Source organism: Dermochelys coriacea, chromosome 2 (assembly GCF_009764565.3).
Source record: "Dermochelys coriacea isolate rDerCor1 chromosome 2, rDerCor1.pri.v4, whole genome shotgun sequence".
Classification (NCBI taxonomy): domain Eukaryota; kingdom Metazoa; phylum Chordata; order Testudines; family Dermochelyidae; genus Dermochelys; species Dermochelys coriacea.
Genome location: NC_050069.1, coordinates 39,591,023 through 39,604,850, shown reverse-complemented (window position 1 = coordinate 39,604,850; position 13,828 = coordinate 39,591,023). Strand labels below are relative to the sequence as shown.

General features: G+C 41.4%; 1 protein-coding gene across 11 annotated transcripts in view; it reads left to right on the top strand.

Annotated features, from left to right (window-relative positions):
* SPAG1 (sperm associated antigen 1) overlaps positions 1-1,652 on the top strand; it is a 70,090-nt gene extending 68,438 nt beyond the window's left edge. For all 11 annotated transcript variants that reach the window (XM_038391876.2, XM_043507511.1, XM_043507510.1 and 8 more), the window contains 2 exons: positions 43-414; positions 576-1,652. In XM_038391876.2, coding sequence (XP_038247804.1) covers positions 43-414; positions 576-707 — 504 coding nt within the window. In that variant the 3' untranslated portion in view covers positions 708-1,652. The remainder of the gene's footprint in view (positions 1-42; positions 415-575) is intronic.
* Positions 1,653-13,828: the final 12,176 nt, after the last annotated feature.

Genomic DNA, 13,828 nt, shown 5'->3' with positions numbered 1-13,828 from the left:
ATATACGTCAAAATTAAAATGATTTGTTGTTTTCCTATGAAGGTGAATGAGGGTAATAAAGAAGAGAGACAGACCAGTAGCTCAGAAGATGCTGTGCTTAATTACCAAATTGCCAAAGGAGGAGCTGAAAACAGTCTGCCATTGAAAATCTCTGAAAAACTGCTCATTTCAGAACCATCTAATGCCTATGAGTTTGGTCAGATTATAAATGCGGTGAATGCTAAGAAGGATGAAACTGCCTGTGCAGATCTTTTAACCATTATTGATCCCAAAAAATTGCCAATGCTGCTAAGTAACAAACTAGAGGGGGATACCATTCTGATCTTTATGCAGGCACTGAAATATCTACTTGGAAAAGACCCTGGCCTTGTGTATCAGCACCTTCTTTATCTGAGTAAAGTTGAAAGGTTTAAGGTAAGAGCATATATTCAATGCAATTTTTCTCTGTGAAAATGTCAAGAAACTCAAAATGTAAAAATCTCAATACAATGTAAAGCTTATTAAATTTAGCACTTAACAGAAAAACAGAAGACTTATACCTATGTGCACTAATTATACAAAATATATTTTTTCAGGTAGTGCTGACGCTTCTTAGCAAGAATGAAAAAGAGCAGGTTCGGCAATTGTTTGATTCTCTTTCAAAAAAGCAAAATCACCAATTTTCTTTAGAAGACCTGGAGAGCCTTAAAAGGGTTTATGAACTTTAAAAAGAATTTTAACTTTTGCATGTATATAAGTTGATGTTGATAGGCTGGGTGTATGAACTATACAGACTTGCATGGGATAAAGTCAGTCTTTTACCTGGATTGTTCAAGATGCTGTATTTTTTTTTTTTAAACAGCACGTGCACATTTAAAATCTGCTGCTCCTTTATCTTGTAACTATAAATTTTTAACCTATAGCGTACTAATGCACATCTTTGTATTTAATAACATAGGTCATATTATTTGATGATATATTGATCAAATTAGAATATATTGAGATAGATAGATAGATATATAGTGCACTCTAGCAAGGTCAATGTGGGCCAGTTAATGTGCAACATGCTAGTGTGCACTAGAATTCACACTCCTCTAGTGCGGATTAACATATCGTATAGACAAGCCCTGTGTTTACAAAAAATATTTTGTTAATTTTTTTCTGATGTTAAATAACTGCTTAATGTCATCTTTCTTGGAATGTACAAAAACATATTTTTATACTGTTTGTGCAATACAGGTTAACAACAAAGATGAATCAAACTAGACTAGTTTGTGATGGAACTCTTTGAAGCAATGTAATTGTTAAATTGTGACGTTTTTGAAATGGAAAAAAAAGTATTTTATTGTTATATATGTGGAAATTTTTTGTGGCAAGATTGCTGATGCTTTTGTACTGTTTTTGAAAGCGGTACTTATTGGTAGTGACAAATTTTCATTTATAGACCCCCCCCATTATATGCTATTATTGAAATACAGTGTGCTATCTTAATGTTTTGTTCTGTTGTAATAAATTTTTGCTTAATTTATCCTAAGAAAAAGTGGCTGCAATTAGAAATAAAGATATTTGACTCTTTTGAAACTTGTATATAACAACTGTTTAAAACACCAGCTACTCTTCTGGTCAGTCATGCTTGAGAAGACAGAAACAAAAATAGTAGTTTCACAGACTCAGTTTAAGTTCTGCTTTATTTTGAGTTGTGCTATTCCAACATTTTCATATTTGAAAGCAGAGGAAGCTCTCTTTTTCAAAAAAAAAAAAAAAAAAAAAAGTGTTTTTCCCCTTTAACTCAGTTTCTTTTTTTAACTTGATCACACTCTATCCCTAGTGTACATTAAATCTGTAAGTGCTTTATGAAAATGAGAGAGATTGGGAATGTTATTTTCATGTAAATTTGTCACGGGCATATATTAATACAAAATAAATTTATTTCTCTAAAAGTATAGAGAAGCAGCAGCGCCAGAGCCAGCAAACAGAATTGTAAACAGGGGAATTCAAGTGGGAGCTCTGTTGGAGGAAAAGGGAGGAATCAAGCCCCTGTTCCTTAGGGGCAGTGTGTGTGTTTGTTTGTTTTTTCCGGTTCAGTTTGCAGAGGCTAACAGGGGACAGTGTGCTGTGAGAGAAGCTAAACCCTGCTTAGGGGAAGGGGCTTCCCTGCTTAGGGGTCCTATGAAGGCAGCCAAACAGTACAGGAGCCAGCAAATAGAGCTGTAAACAGAGATTAGGGGTGTGTTGTGGTCCGGTTGTGTTTTGGTGTGGACGTGGTTTTGGTTTTGGTTTTTTCTTCTTCTTTGACAGGTATGTAGGCAGGAAGGCTCTGATGGGGGGATAGCTCAGTGGTTTGAGCATTGGCCTGCTAAACCCAGGGTTGTGAGTTCAATCCTTGAGGGGGCCATTTAGGGATGTGGGGCAAAAATTGGGGATTTGGTCCTGCTTTGAGGATGACCTCCTGAGGTCCCTTCCAACCCTGATGTTCTATGATTCTATGACAGGTACAGAGGCAGCAGTGGCAGTGACCCAAGAAATGGCAGAGACAATGAAGATGACTGGATGTGGAAGCTGTGGAATGTACATGATCCTGGAACAGGTACCTGAAAAGAGACTCGTTTGTATGAACTGCTGCCTGATAGAGATGATGGAAGAGAAGATCTAAGGTTTAGAGATGCAGATAGCAACTATGGTTGAGTTTTTAAGGGAATTTGAGTAGACGATGGAGGGAAGGCATAGGAGGCTGAAGGAAAAAGTCAAGACTAACAGATGCAAACTGGACTGAAGAGTTTTGATGGGGAGACTGCTGGGTGAGGAATGTGGCCAGTGGAAGCATGTGACTGAGAACCAGGAATAGGAAAAGACCGGCTAGTGAAAGAGAAATAGAGCTCAGGAAACAGGTTTGTTGAGTTGGAAAATGAAGTTACAGCAGGCTGTAACTGAAGGAGGGAGGGCAAGGAAGAAGAGTGGCTAGTCCTGGAAGAAGAAGAAAAGAGCAAGGGGAGATACCTGGAGTTCAGGGCTCCAGGACGATACAGGATGACTTGCAGAAGATTGCAAGGAAGACTAAAAGAGGACTTGTAGCCAGAAAGAACAGGAGGAAGGCTGGAGAATCGCACTATCACTAGGAAAAGGCAGGCCTACATGACTGGTGACTTTCTACTAAGAAGAACAGACAGGCCTGGCATCAGAGCTGATCCAGAGAACAGAATGGTGCACTTTCTGCCAGGAGCTAAGATATGTGATGTGGACCTGATGATGATGAATATCCTAATGGCAGCAGCAAAGAATCCACTGATTATCCTTCACATGGGAACAAATGATACAGCTAGATTCTCACCAGAATGTATCCAGGGACACTGTCAGGCTGCAAAAGACACTTAAGGAAATTGAGGTTCAAGTGATCTTCAGTGGGATTCTACCTGTCCCTAGAGGAGGAGAATGAAGGTGAGACAAGATTATGATGATCAACAGATGGCTCAGGCAGTAGTTCTATAAGAAGTTTATTGTACCCTTTGGGATGTTTGACCACTGGGAGGCATCCATGAACAGAGGACTCTTCTTACGGGATGGGCTCCACCTGAGTAGGTAGGGAAATAGACTTCTGGGTTGGAGGTTGGCACAACTGATTTAAAAAAGCTTTAAACTAGGAGTTCAGGGGAAATGGTTGGGAGATGCTCATGTAATCTCCACACCTGATTCTAACACTGAGCAGGAGGAAAATCAAGAAAGGATACAGCAATGGAGAAAGGAACAGTAAGGGGTAGGAGAAAGGATGTTCAGAGGAAAAATAGTGCTGATAACAATGAAGCTAACAGTCAGGTAGGTGAAACTGGCAGTAGAATTCCTTTACCCGGTTTGGTGAGGAATGAGGGTGAAGCCCAACAGAAATAACTAAGATGTTTGTACACCAGTGCAAGGAGCTGGGGTAACAAAATGGATGAGCTAGAATTACTGGTGCAGGAAGTGAAATCCGATATTATAGGGATAACAGAAACATGGTGGAATAGTAGTCATGAGTGAGTACAGGTATTGAAGGTTTGTGCTGTTCAGGAAAGAAAAATAAAGGTAAAGGTAGAGCAGCATTGTATATTAATGATGAGGTAGGCTGTAAAGAAATTAGAAGTGGATAAGACAGTGTCTGTTAGGGCCAAAATCACTTTGGGGAAGAAAACTACTAGAGGTTCCCCTAATATATTGCTTGGGGTGTGTTTATAGACCACCCAATCCGATATGCATATGGATAGAGACCTCTTTAATATTTTTAATGAAATAAATACTTCTGGGACTTGTGTGATTATGGGAGACTTTAACTTCCCAGATATAGATTGGAAGACAAGTGCTACTAATAACAGTAGGGCCCAGATTTTCCTGGATGTGGTATCTGACAAATTTCTTCACCAAATAGTTGCTGAACCAATAAGAGGTGATGCCATTTTAGATTTTCTATTGGTGAGTGGTGAGGACCTTGTAGAAGAACTGGTTTTAGGGGATAACCTTTGTTCGAGTGATTGTAAGTTAATTCAGTTTAAACTAAATGGAAGGATAAACAACAATATTATAGATTTGCAAGTAGGGTTTTTGATTTCAGAGGCAAACTTTAAAAAATTAAGGGAATTATTTAGGGAAGTGGACTGGATTGAAGAACTCAAGGATCTGAATGTGGAGGAGGCTTGGAATTACTTTTATGTCAAAGTCACAGAAAGTATCTGAAGCCTGCATCCCAACCAAGGGGAAAAAATTCATAGGGAAGGGTTGCAGACCAAGCTGGATGAGAGAGCATCTCAAACAAGTGATTTAAGAGAAAGCGGAAAGCCTACAAGAAAAGGAAGGTGGGATGGATCAGCAAGGAAAGATACCTCTTGGAGGTCAAAGTGTAGGGTTAAAGTGAGAACTGCCAGAAGCCAAGCAGAGTCGGACCTTGCAAAGGAAATTAAAAGCAATAGTAAAAGGTTTTTAGCCATATAAAGAAAACAATGAAAGAAGTGGGACCACTAAGCAATGAGGATGGGGTGGAGATTAAAGATAATCTAGGCATGGCTCAACACATAAACAAATATTTTGCCTCAGTTTTTAATAAGGCTAATAGAGGGTTTAGGGGTAGTGGCAGGATGGCTAATGAGAATGAGGATATGGAAGTAGAAATTACCACACCCAAGGTGGAAGTCAAACTCAAACAGTTTAATGGGACTAAATTTGGGGATTTGGATAATCTCCATCTAAGAATATTAAAGGAACTGGCACATGAAATTGCAAGCCCAATAGCAAGGATTTTTAATGAATCTGTAAACCTTGGGGGTCGTACCCTCTGATTAGAGAATTGCTAATAGGTTTCAGAGTAGCAGCCGTGTTAGTCTGTATTCGCAAAAAGAAAAGGAGTACTTGTGGCACCTTAGAGACTAACAAATTTATTAGAGCATAAGCTTTCGTGAGCTACAGCTCACTTCATCGGATGCATTTGGTGGAAAAAACAGAGGAGAGATTTATATACACACACACAGAGAACATGAAACAATGGGTTTATCATACACACTGTAAGGAGAGTGATCACTTAAGATAAGCCATCACCAACAGCAGGGGGGGGAAGGAGGAAAACCTTTCATGGTGACAAGCAGGTAGGCTAATTCCAGCAGTTAACAAGAATATCAGAGGAACAGTGGGGGGTGGGGTGGGAGGGAGAAATACCATGGGGAAATAGTTTTACTTTGTGTAATGACTCATCCATTCCCAGTCTCTATTCAAGCCTAAGTTAATTGTATCCAGTTTGCAAATTAATTCCAATTCAGCAGTCTCTCGTTGGAGTCTGTTTTTGAAGCTTTTTTGTTGAAGTATAGCCACTCTTAGGTCTGTGATCGAGTAACCAGAGAGATTGAAGTGTTCTCCAACTGGTTTTTGAATGTTATAATTCTTGACGTCTGATTTGTGTCCATTCATTCTTTTACGTAGAGACTGTCCAGTTTGGCCAATGTACATGGCAGAGGGGCATTGCTGGCACATGATGGCATATATCACATTGGTAGATGCGCAGGTGAACGAGCCTCTGATAGTGTGGCTGATGTGATTAGGCTCTATGATGGTATCCCCTGAATAGATATGTGGACAGAGTTGGCAACGGGCTTTGTTGCAAGGATAGGTTCCTGGGTTAGTGGTTCTGTTGTGTGGTGTGTGGTTGCTGGTGAGTATTTGCTTCAGAGTGGGGGGCTGTCTGTAAGCAAGGACTGGTCTGTCTCCCAAGATCTGAGAGAGTGATGGCTCGTCCTTCAGGATAGGTTGTAGATCCTTGATGATGCGTTGGAGAGGTTTTAGTTGGGGGCTGAAGGTGATGGCTAGTGGCGTTCTGTTGTTTTCTTTGTTGGGCCTGTCCTCTAGTAGGTGACTTCTGGGTACTCTTCTGGCTCTGTCAATCTGTTTCTTCACTTCAGCAGGTGGGTATTGTAGTTGTAGGAATGCATGATAGAGATCTTGTAGGTGTTTGTCTCTGTCTGAGGGGTTGGAGCAAATGCGGTTATATCGTAGCGCTTGGCTGTAGACAATGGATCGAGTGGTATGATCTGGATGAAAGCTAGAGGCATGTAGGTAGGAATAGCGGTCAGTAGGTTTCCGATATAGGGTGGTGTTTATGTGACCATCGCTTATTAGCACCGTAGTGTCCAGGAAGTGGATCTCTTGTGTGGACTGGTCCAGGCTGAGGTTGATGGTGGGATGGAAATTGTTGAAATCATGGTGGAATTCCTCAAGAGCTGCTTTTCCATGGGTCCAGATGATGAAGATGTCATCAATGTAGCGCAAGTAGAGTAGGGGCATTAGGGGATGAGAGCTGAGGAAGCGTTGTTCTAAGTCAGCCATAAAAATGTTGGCATACTGTGGGGCCATGCGGGTACCCATCGCAGTGCCGCTGATTTGAAGGTATACATTGTCACCAAATGTGAAATAGTTATGGGTCAGGACAAAGTCACAAAGTTCTGCCACCAGGTTAGCCGTGACAGTCCATCTTTGTGTGGAATGTTGTGTGGAATTGCTAATATAGTTCCTATTTTTAAGAAAGATGGGGGGGGGGGGAGAATAGTGATCCAGGAAACTACAGGCCTGTTTGTCCTCAGTTGTATGCCAGGTCCTCAGTATGTACACTCGGCTGCAGACACCAGTTTTGATGTCACAGTGCAGTGCTGGGCACTGCTCAGGAGTCACCTACAATGGAGCACCCATAGAGACACTACTCGAAGAAGACGACGAAATTACCTTGTGCAGTAACAATGGTTCTTCAAGATGTGTCCCTCTGTGGGTTCTCCATGACACACCCTCCCCACCCTCCGGAGTTCTTGTTATTGACTGCAGTACAAAAGCAACTCCGGAGGGTTTACCTACACACACGCTGGCTAGCTTCATAGCAGGTGAGGAGCAGCGCATATGCAGGCTGAATGGATACTGCTACCAAAGTTCTCTGATCAGCAGTGCAGGGGTGCAGACACACTATAATGGAGCAGCCATAGGGACACACATCTCAAAGAACCAATGTTTCTGCACAAGATGAGTAACTTAGTCGTCTTTCCACAAATCCTGGAAAACAGCTCCCCCATTATTTTTTATTCTAACTCTTGGAAGTGTGTGGCATAAATGGTTATTCCTAGAGCTCTAAAGATATGCACTCTATGTGCTTGAGATATGTTTATTGTACCCTGTTCTTTTCATTCTATCCAAAATGCTAATGCCTTAGGGCTTCAAAGATGCTGCAGACAAGATGTAAAAATCCTGCACCAGCTGACATGCTAGGCACCTTGAAAACTATTCATAGAAGTCCCTAGAGCAAGGGTCGGCAACCTTTCAGAAGTGGTGTGCCAAGTCTTCATTTATTCACTCTAATTTAAGGTTTCGCCTGTTGGTACTACATTTTAATGTTTTTAGAAGGTCTCTCTAAGTCTATGTAACTAAACTATTGTATGTAAAGTAAACAAGGTTTTAAAAATGTTTAAGAAGCTTCATTTTAAATTAAATTAAAATGCAGATCTTATCAGTTTAGTGTCGTGGTTCTTAACCTGGGGTGCACGCACACCGTGGGGGTGCGAGACATGCGAGATTTTTTTAGAAGGTAAATAATTGAAAACACAAATGAAGTACAGGCACCTAAGTAAAGCTACTTTGTTTCATCAAACCTATGTATTTATTAACATTATACATTTGTAACAATTACTGTAATATTTTAAGTTTTCAAGTTTTTAAGCTAATTGCAGTGTAATTTTTGATAAGGGCTGCAGAGCACTGGGCCCAGGACAGGAGCAGAGCCCTGGGCTGGCTGCCGGTACCCCAAGCCAGCAGGAGGGCTGAGCAGGGCTGGAGACCTGGACCCCAGCTGGCAGGGGGCCTGGTGGCTGGAACCCCAGACCAGCAGCGAGGTGAGCAGGGCCAGTGGCTGGTATCCCAGGCTGGCAGCAACGTGCCAGTAAAAATAGGCTCGTGTGCCGCCTTTGCCATGCGCAGGGCCATCCTTAGCCATAGGCAGAATAGGCAGCCGCCTAGGGCACCAATCTGCTGAGGGCACCACTCTGCCGGGAGCCTGGACAGATGGGAAGCAGTGAAGCATGTAAGAGCAGGGCTGCTGGGTCCTAGAGAGAGCTGGATGCAGCACAGTCTGAGTGAGGGAAGGGATTGGTTGCTGGGGTCTCTGGGAAGGGGCGGGGATAGGTGTGGAGGAAGGAACTCACCTGTGAGTGACTCTTTCCCCCCGCGTGAGGTGAGGCAGGCTGGGTGGCTCTGGAAGTATCCTTTGTTGCCCCCATAACGTTCATTCTTCTCTCCCCCTCTCCCCCCACGGAGCACCCCCCTTTCCTCCTCCTCCCCCCCCCCCCACGGAGCATGTGATCGGACCTGAGGGTTTGCCGCTGATGTTGCCACTCTCCACCCCAAAAGGTGGATTTTGGAGTCCTGCAGTTTTCTGCCTATCTCCTCCTCTACTGCAGCTGTTGGACCAGCAGGCTGGGGGGGTGGGGTGAGCCAAGCATGAAAGCAGTACTGTGTTGCCATTTAGCTTGTCATTTAACAACTTTGTTTGCTAAAAATGCTTGCTAACAATCTTGAATCCAATTTCAATATTTTTTTTTTAAAAATATCTTAGCCAAAACCAGAAAATCAAGTTGTTGACAGTTATTTGTGACAAGTTTGTTTGGGGCAGGGAGTGGGCCAGTTTTCATCAGAGAAACAAAAAATGTTGACTGGCTTTCCTACAGCCCTGTTACTGCTAAATAGAGCCCTCCAACAACTGTAATATGCTCATCTCCTTACTACTGTATAGAATGACCCTATGTTGTACTAAGAGTCTCTTGCTTTTTTTCCCAGTGAGTCAGTATAGCTTTTGCCAGCCCAGAGGTTAGGCAGCCAATGTCTTACGTTTTCACAATGTTTTGTCCAACTTTCATAAAGTAAATATACGGTTAATAGGAGTTAAAAAGGCCAGGGACGCTTCCTTGTGAACAATCTGTGCAGATCATATTAGAGCTGTGAAAATGTCAGTTTTGATGGAACTTTAGAGGCACTGATTTATCATGTATTTCTGGCAGTGCCCAAAATGTGCTGCTATTGCTAATGTCTTTCCAAACAAAAATAAGGCACAATAGGACTTCTGCGCTACCTTAATCTAGATGAGATGATTCTGTGCTGACTTCATTTTGGTCACTTTGTGCTTTACCTAGGAGTAAAACTAGGGTTATATTTTGCTACTGCTTGGAAACCCAGCTTATTAAACTGGATAATGCCATTGATCTGTTTACAGTATAAGGTTGATATAGAGTTGTAACTAAGATTAAGACTGATGCCCACTGTACATTTAAAACTAAAAAGTGGCTTTGTAAAAATGACATGGGTGTCCAGCTCTACTGTGTCTCAGTCAAGGTGGAGAGCCTTATGAGGTGTCTTTACACTAGCTCAAGATCACAGACTCATGACTATCCTATATTAGTTATTTTAAATAATATTTCTGATGATCTGATCATTTAAACAGTTATTTCTTTAAAAAACACCCTTATAAGTTATGTCGTATTGAAAAAACTTTCCGGGTCACAAAAAGAAAATGGAAAGATGAAATAGGATTAGCTGTACAAGCACAGAAGGGTTCTCTACTTAAGTTTGTACATCATGAAAACAATGAAGTTGATCAAGATCATCAAGTAACTGCCCAAGAAAATTTTTATGCAGACGAAGCTCAAGAAACGCAACAACACACAGAACAATCATTTGAAACAGATGCAGACACAAAACAACAAATTACAACAGCTGAAACTGTACTAGCATGGGATATAGATGACATTGACACATGGCTGCAATCTTTAAACAACGAATTCCGTGCCATTATACTTGAGAAAGGCCCTGGGAGAATAAAAGGTCTTGAATATCCTAAAGACATTAGAGGTAGGAAATTCACAGAAAGCAATTACTGCAAAAGACTTTCTGATGGTGAAATTGTCAACAGACGGTGGCTTGTGTACTCTAAATGCAAAGATGCTGTATTTTGTTTCCCATGCAAGCTTTTCAATAGTTGCAATTTTAAAATAGCAACCATGGGTATTAATAATTGGAAAAATCTTAGTTACATATTACCACAAAATGAAAAGGCACAACACCGCATTGAAAGTATGCACAAATGAAGTGAGCCGAGTGTAAGGTTAAAAAATCAGACAACTCTTGATGCCCAAAATCAAAGATTGCTGGAGTCAGAGAAGCAGCATTGGCGTTGTGTTCTTGAACGACTATTATCTATTGTTGAATATCTATCAACAAACAATCTTACTTTTAGAGGAAGCGTTGAGAAATTATTCCAGCCCAAAAATGGCAATTTTTTGGGGCCTTGTACAACTGCTGGGAAAATTTGACACAGTGATGAGTGAACATCTCCGAAGAGTAATTGAAAATGAAATACATGACCACTATTTGGGACCAAGAATTCAAAATGAACTGATCATGCTAATGAGTGATAAAGCGAGAGACAAAATTGTTTCATTGGTTACTTTGGCAAAATATTTTGCCATAATTCTAGATTGCATTCCGGACATAAGTTATCAGGAACAGGTGTCGTTAGTAGTGAGATTTGTTGACATTAGTGATTCAGCACAGATTACAGTTAAGGAATCATTTAACACATTTTTAGAAGTAGAGGACACTACAGGTTTTGGACTTCTTCAAGCTCTCCTTGATGGACTAAAATGAATGGGATCGTCTGTAATGAACATTAGAGGACAAGGCTATGGTAATGGTGCCAATATGAGAGGATGCATTTCTGGCGTGCAAGCTAGATTGCTGGCAGAAAATCCACGAGCCTTTTTTGTTCCATGTACATGCCATAGCCTTAATTTGATTTTGTGTGATATGGCCAAGTTTTCTGTAGAAGCTATTTCTTTTTTTGGTTTGCTGCAACACATTTACCGTGCTCTTTTCAGCTTCCACTCAACGATGGCAAATATTCAAAGCTCATGTCAATGGTATTACCATTAGGCCTCTATCTGAGACACGCTGGAAAAGCAGAGTAGAAAGTGTAAAAACGTTGAGACATCAATCTGAGGAAGTTTACGAAGCACTGGTTGCTATTTCGAAAGAAGCCAGAGATTCAAAAGCTAAAAGTGAAATACAGTCATTGGCCTCCGAAATATCCAGCTTCAAGTTTTTAACATCTGTCGTAATCCGGTATGACATTCTTGCTAAAATCTCAAGTGTAAGCAAAATAATGCAGAGTCCAGTGATGCAGCTTGATTCAACACTTACCTTACTAAACAACACAGGAGACTTCTAAGTGAAATACAGAGAAAATGGATTCAAAGAAGCACAGGTTACAGCAAGGGAGCTTGCACAGGCACTCGGTGTAGAACCAAAATTTCCATGTCCAAACGTGACACGAGTTTCAAGGAAAAAACGGCAAGCAGAATATGAAGGCTCAGATGAGCCCATAGATGATCCAGAAAATAAATTTGAGGTTGAATTTTTTAATGTTGTGATGGATAAAGCAATATCTGCCATTGATGAAAGGTCACACCATGAATAGCACACCATGAATAGTTTGGATTTTTGTATAACATAACTAAATTCAACGAAATAGGAAAACGAGCAGCAAATGACAAAGTGAAAGAACCTAGAGAGCTTCCTGAAGCAGGATGATAGTTTTGATTTAAATGGACTTGAACTGTACGAAGAATTGAGTACATTGTCATCAATGTTGCCACATGCAAAATCGGTGATGGACATTGTACAGTTTATTCATACCAGCAAACTTGTTGACATATATCCTAATGTGTACATTGCCACTCGTATTCTACTGACAATTCCTGTAACAGTAGCATCAGGAAAACAGAGTTTCTCAAAACTATCTCCATTCTACAATGAGTCAGGAATGCTTGACTGGTCTTGCTATTCTTGCAGTCTAACAAGACATCACTTTGTCTTTGTCATACGATGTCATTATTACTGATTTTGCAGCCAAAAAAGCCAGAAAGATCACTTTTAATTAAAAACAAATCCTTGTTTCAATACCTCTTCATAGAAATTTCCAATAAAATGTTGACAAATTTAAAAAATTATATTTGCATCTTTCTATCAATAAATAAGAATTTTTTCTATAGTGCTACTTCTTTAGTGCTAGTCCATCAGCATTACAGTGTGCTTAATTAAGTTAAACTGTTTTTAATAAGGTGCATATGGCAAGTTTTCCAGTACTGTAAGTTTGTTTGTGTTGCTAAGAGCAAGTCAGGCAGAGGGGCTCCAGTTTAATAATCCCGCCTAGGGCACCGTAAATCCTAAGGATGGCCCTGCATGTGCCACAGGTTGCTGACCTCTGCCCTAGAGGCAGTGGAGGGAGAATGTATGAGCCTCATCAGAGGAAGATTTGCCAAGTAAGATTCCATTCCTTTACAGAGGTATCCTTTGGTAGCAAGGTGCTACTAGGTTGATTCCCACATAACTTCTTTCTTTATAAAGCTCTTGTTTTAAATGGGACAAACTTCCATTCCTGCCTATTATTCTACAATAAGTATTCAACTCTGCTCATTCTGCCCACGGCCCTCCGCCCCCAGTGTTGTGACTTGCTGCTCGCTATTTCCTATGAGTAATGAATGGAGAGAAGCTGTGCAACAGAATGAGAAATTACCTGATTATTTTCTTTCTGTTAGCAGCTTCTCTCGTTCAGTCCACTCTGGTAGTCTGGTAAATGACAAAGGCTGTAAGAAAATCAAGGACCATGATTTTGTTGCTTGAACCGCAGTTTTTAGCAGACATTGCAACTTTTTAGAGCTGCCACAATTTCAACACAGCCAGCCCCTGGATGCTGCTGCTAATAGCATGGACCAGCTTCTCCATGGCTGGCTCTGTGCGCTTCGGCTCCCCCACAACAGGGAGAACATGTGCCAAAAAACTAAAAAATTCTGTGCACAATATTTTAAAATTCTGCATATTTTAATAAATAATAATATTCAATAAATAAATGTGGAGCCTCCAGCATGGCAATGAGGAGCACAGGCCACTGGCTGCATGGAGGTGGGAGATCACCCGGGAACTTCTCCCCTCCGGGACACTGACTTGGCAGAGAAGATGCACCCAACCCTGACACAGCGCAAGGGCTGGGCCTGCCCCAGAAACACCACAGGGCCCTGCCCCTCCATGCCAAGTGCATCAAGATAGCAAGTGAGAGGGACATTCTTGCACACGTTCCCAGCATTGGCCCCTAATCTAGGTTTGGGGCAGGCAGGCTCAGCCCAGCAGGATACAAGTGTGCAGAGGCTTAATGTGGGGGAATTCAGGTGTGGGGTGAGTGGGTTCTGTGTGTGGTAATCTGGGTGTGGGTGCCTTGATTTGGATGCACAGGGGCTCATGGGGGGTGAGGGGTGGTTCT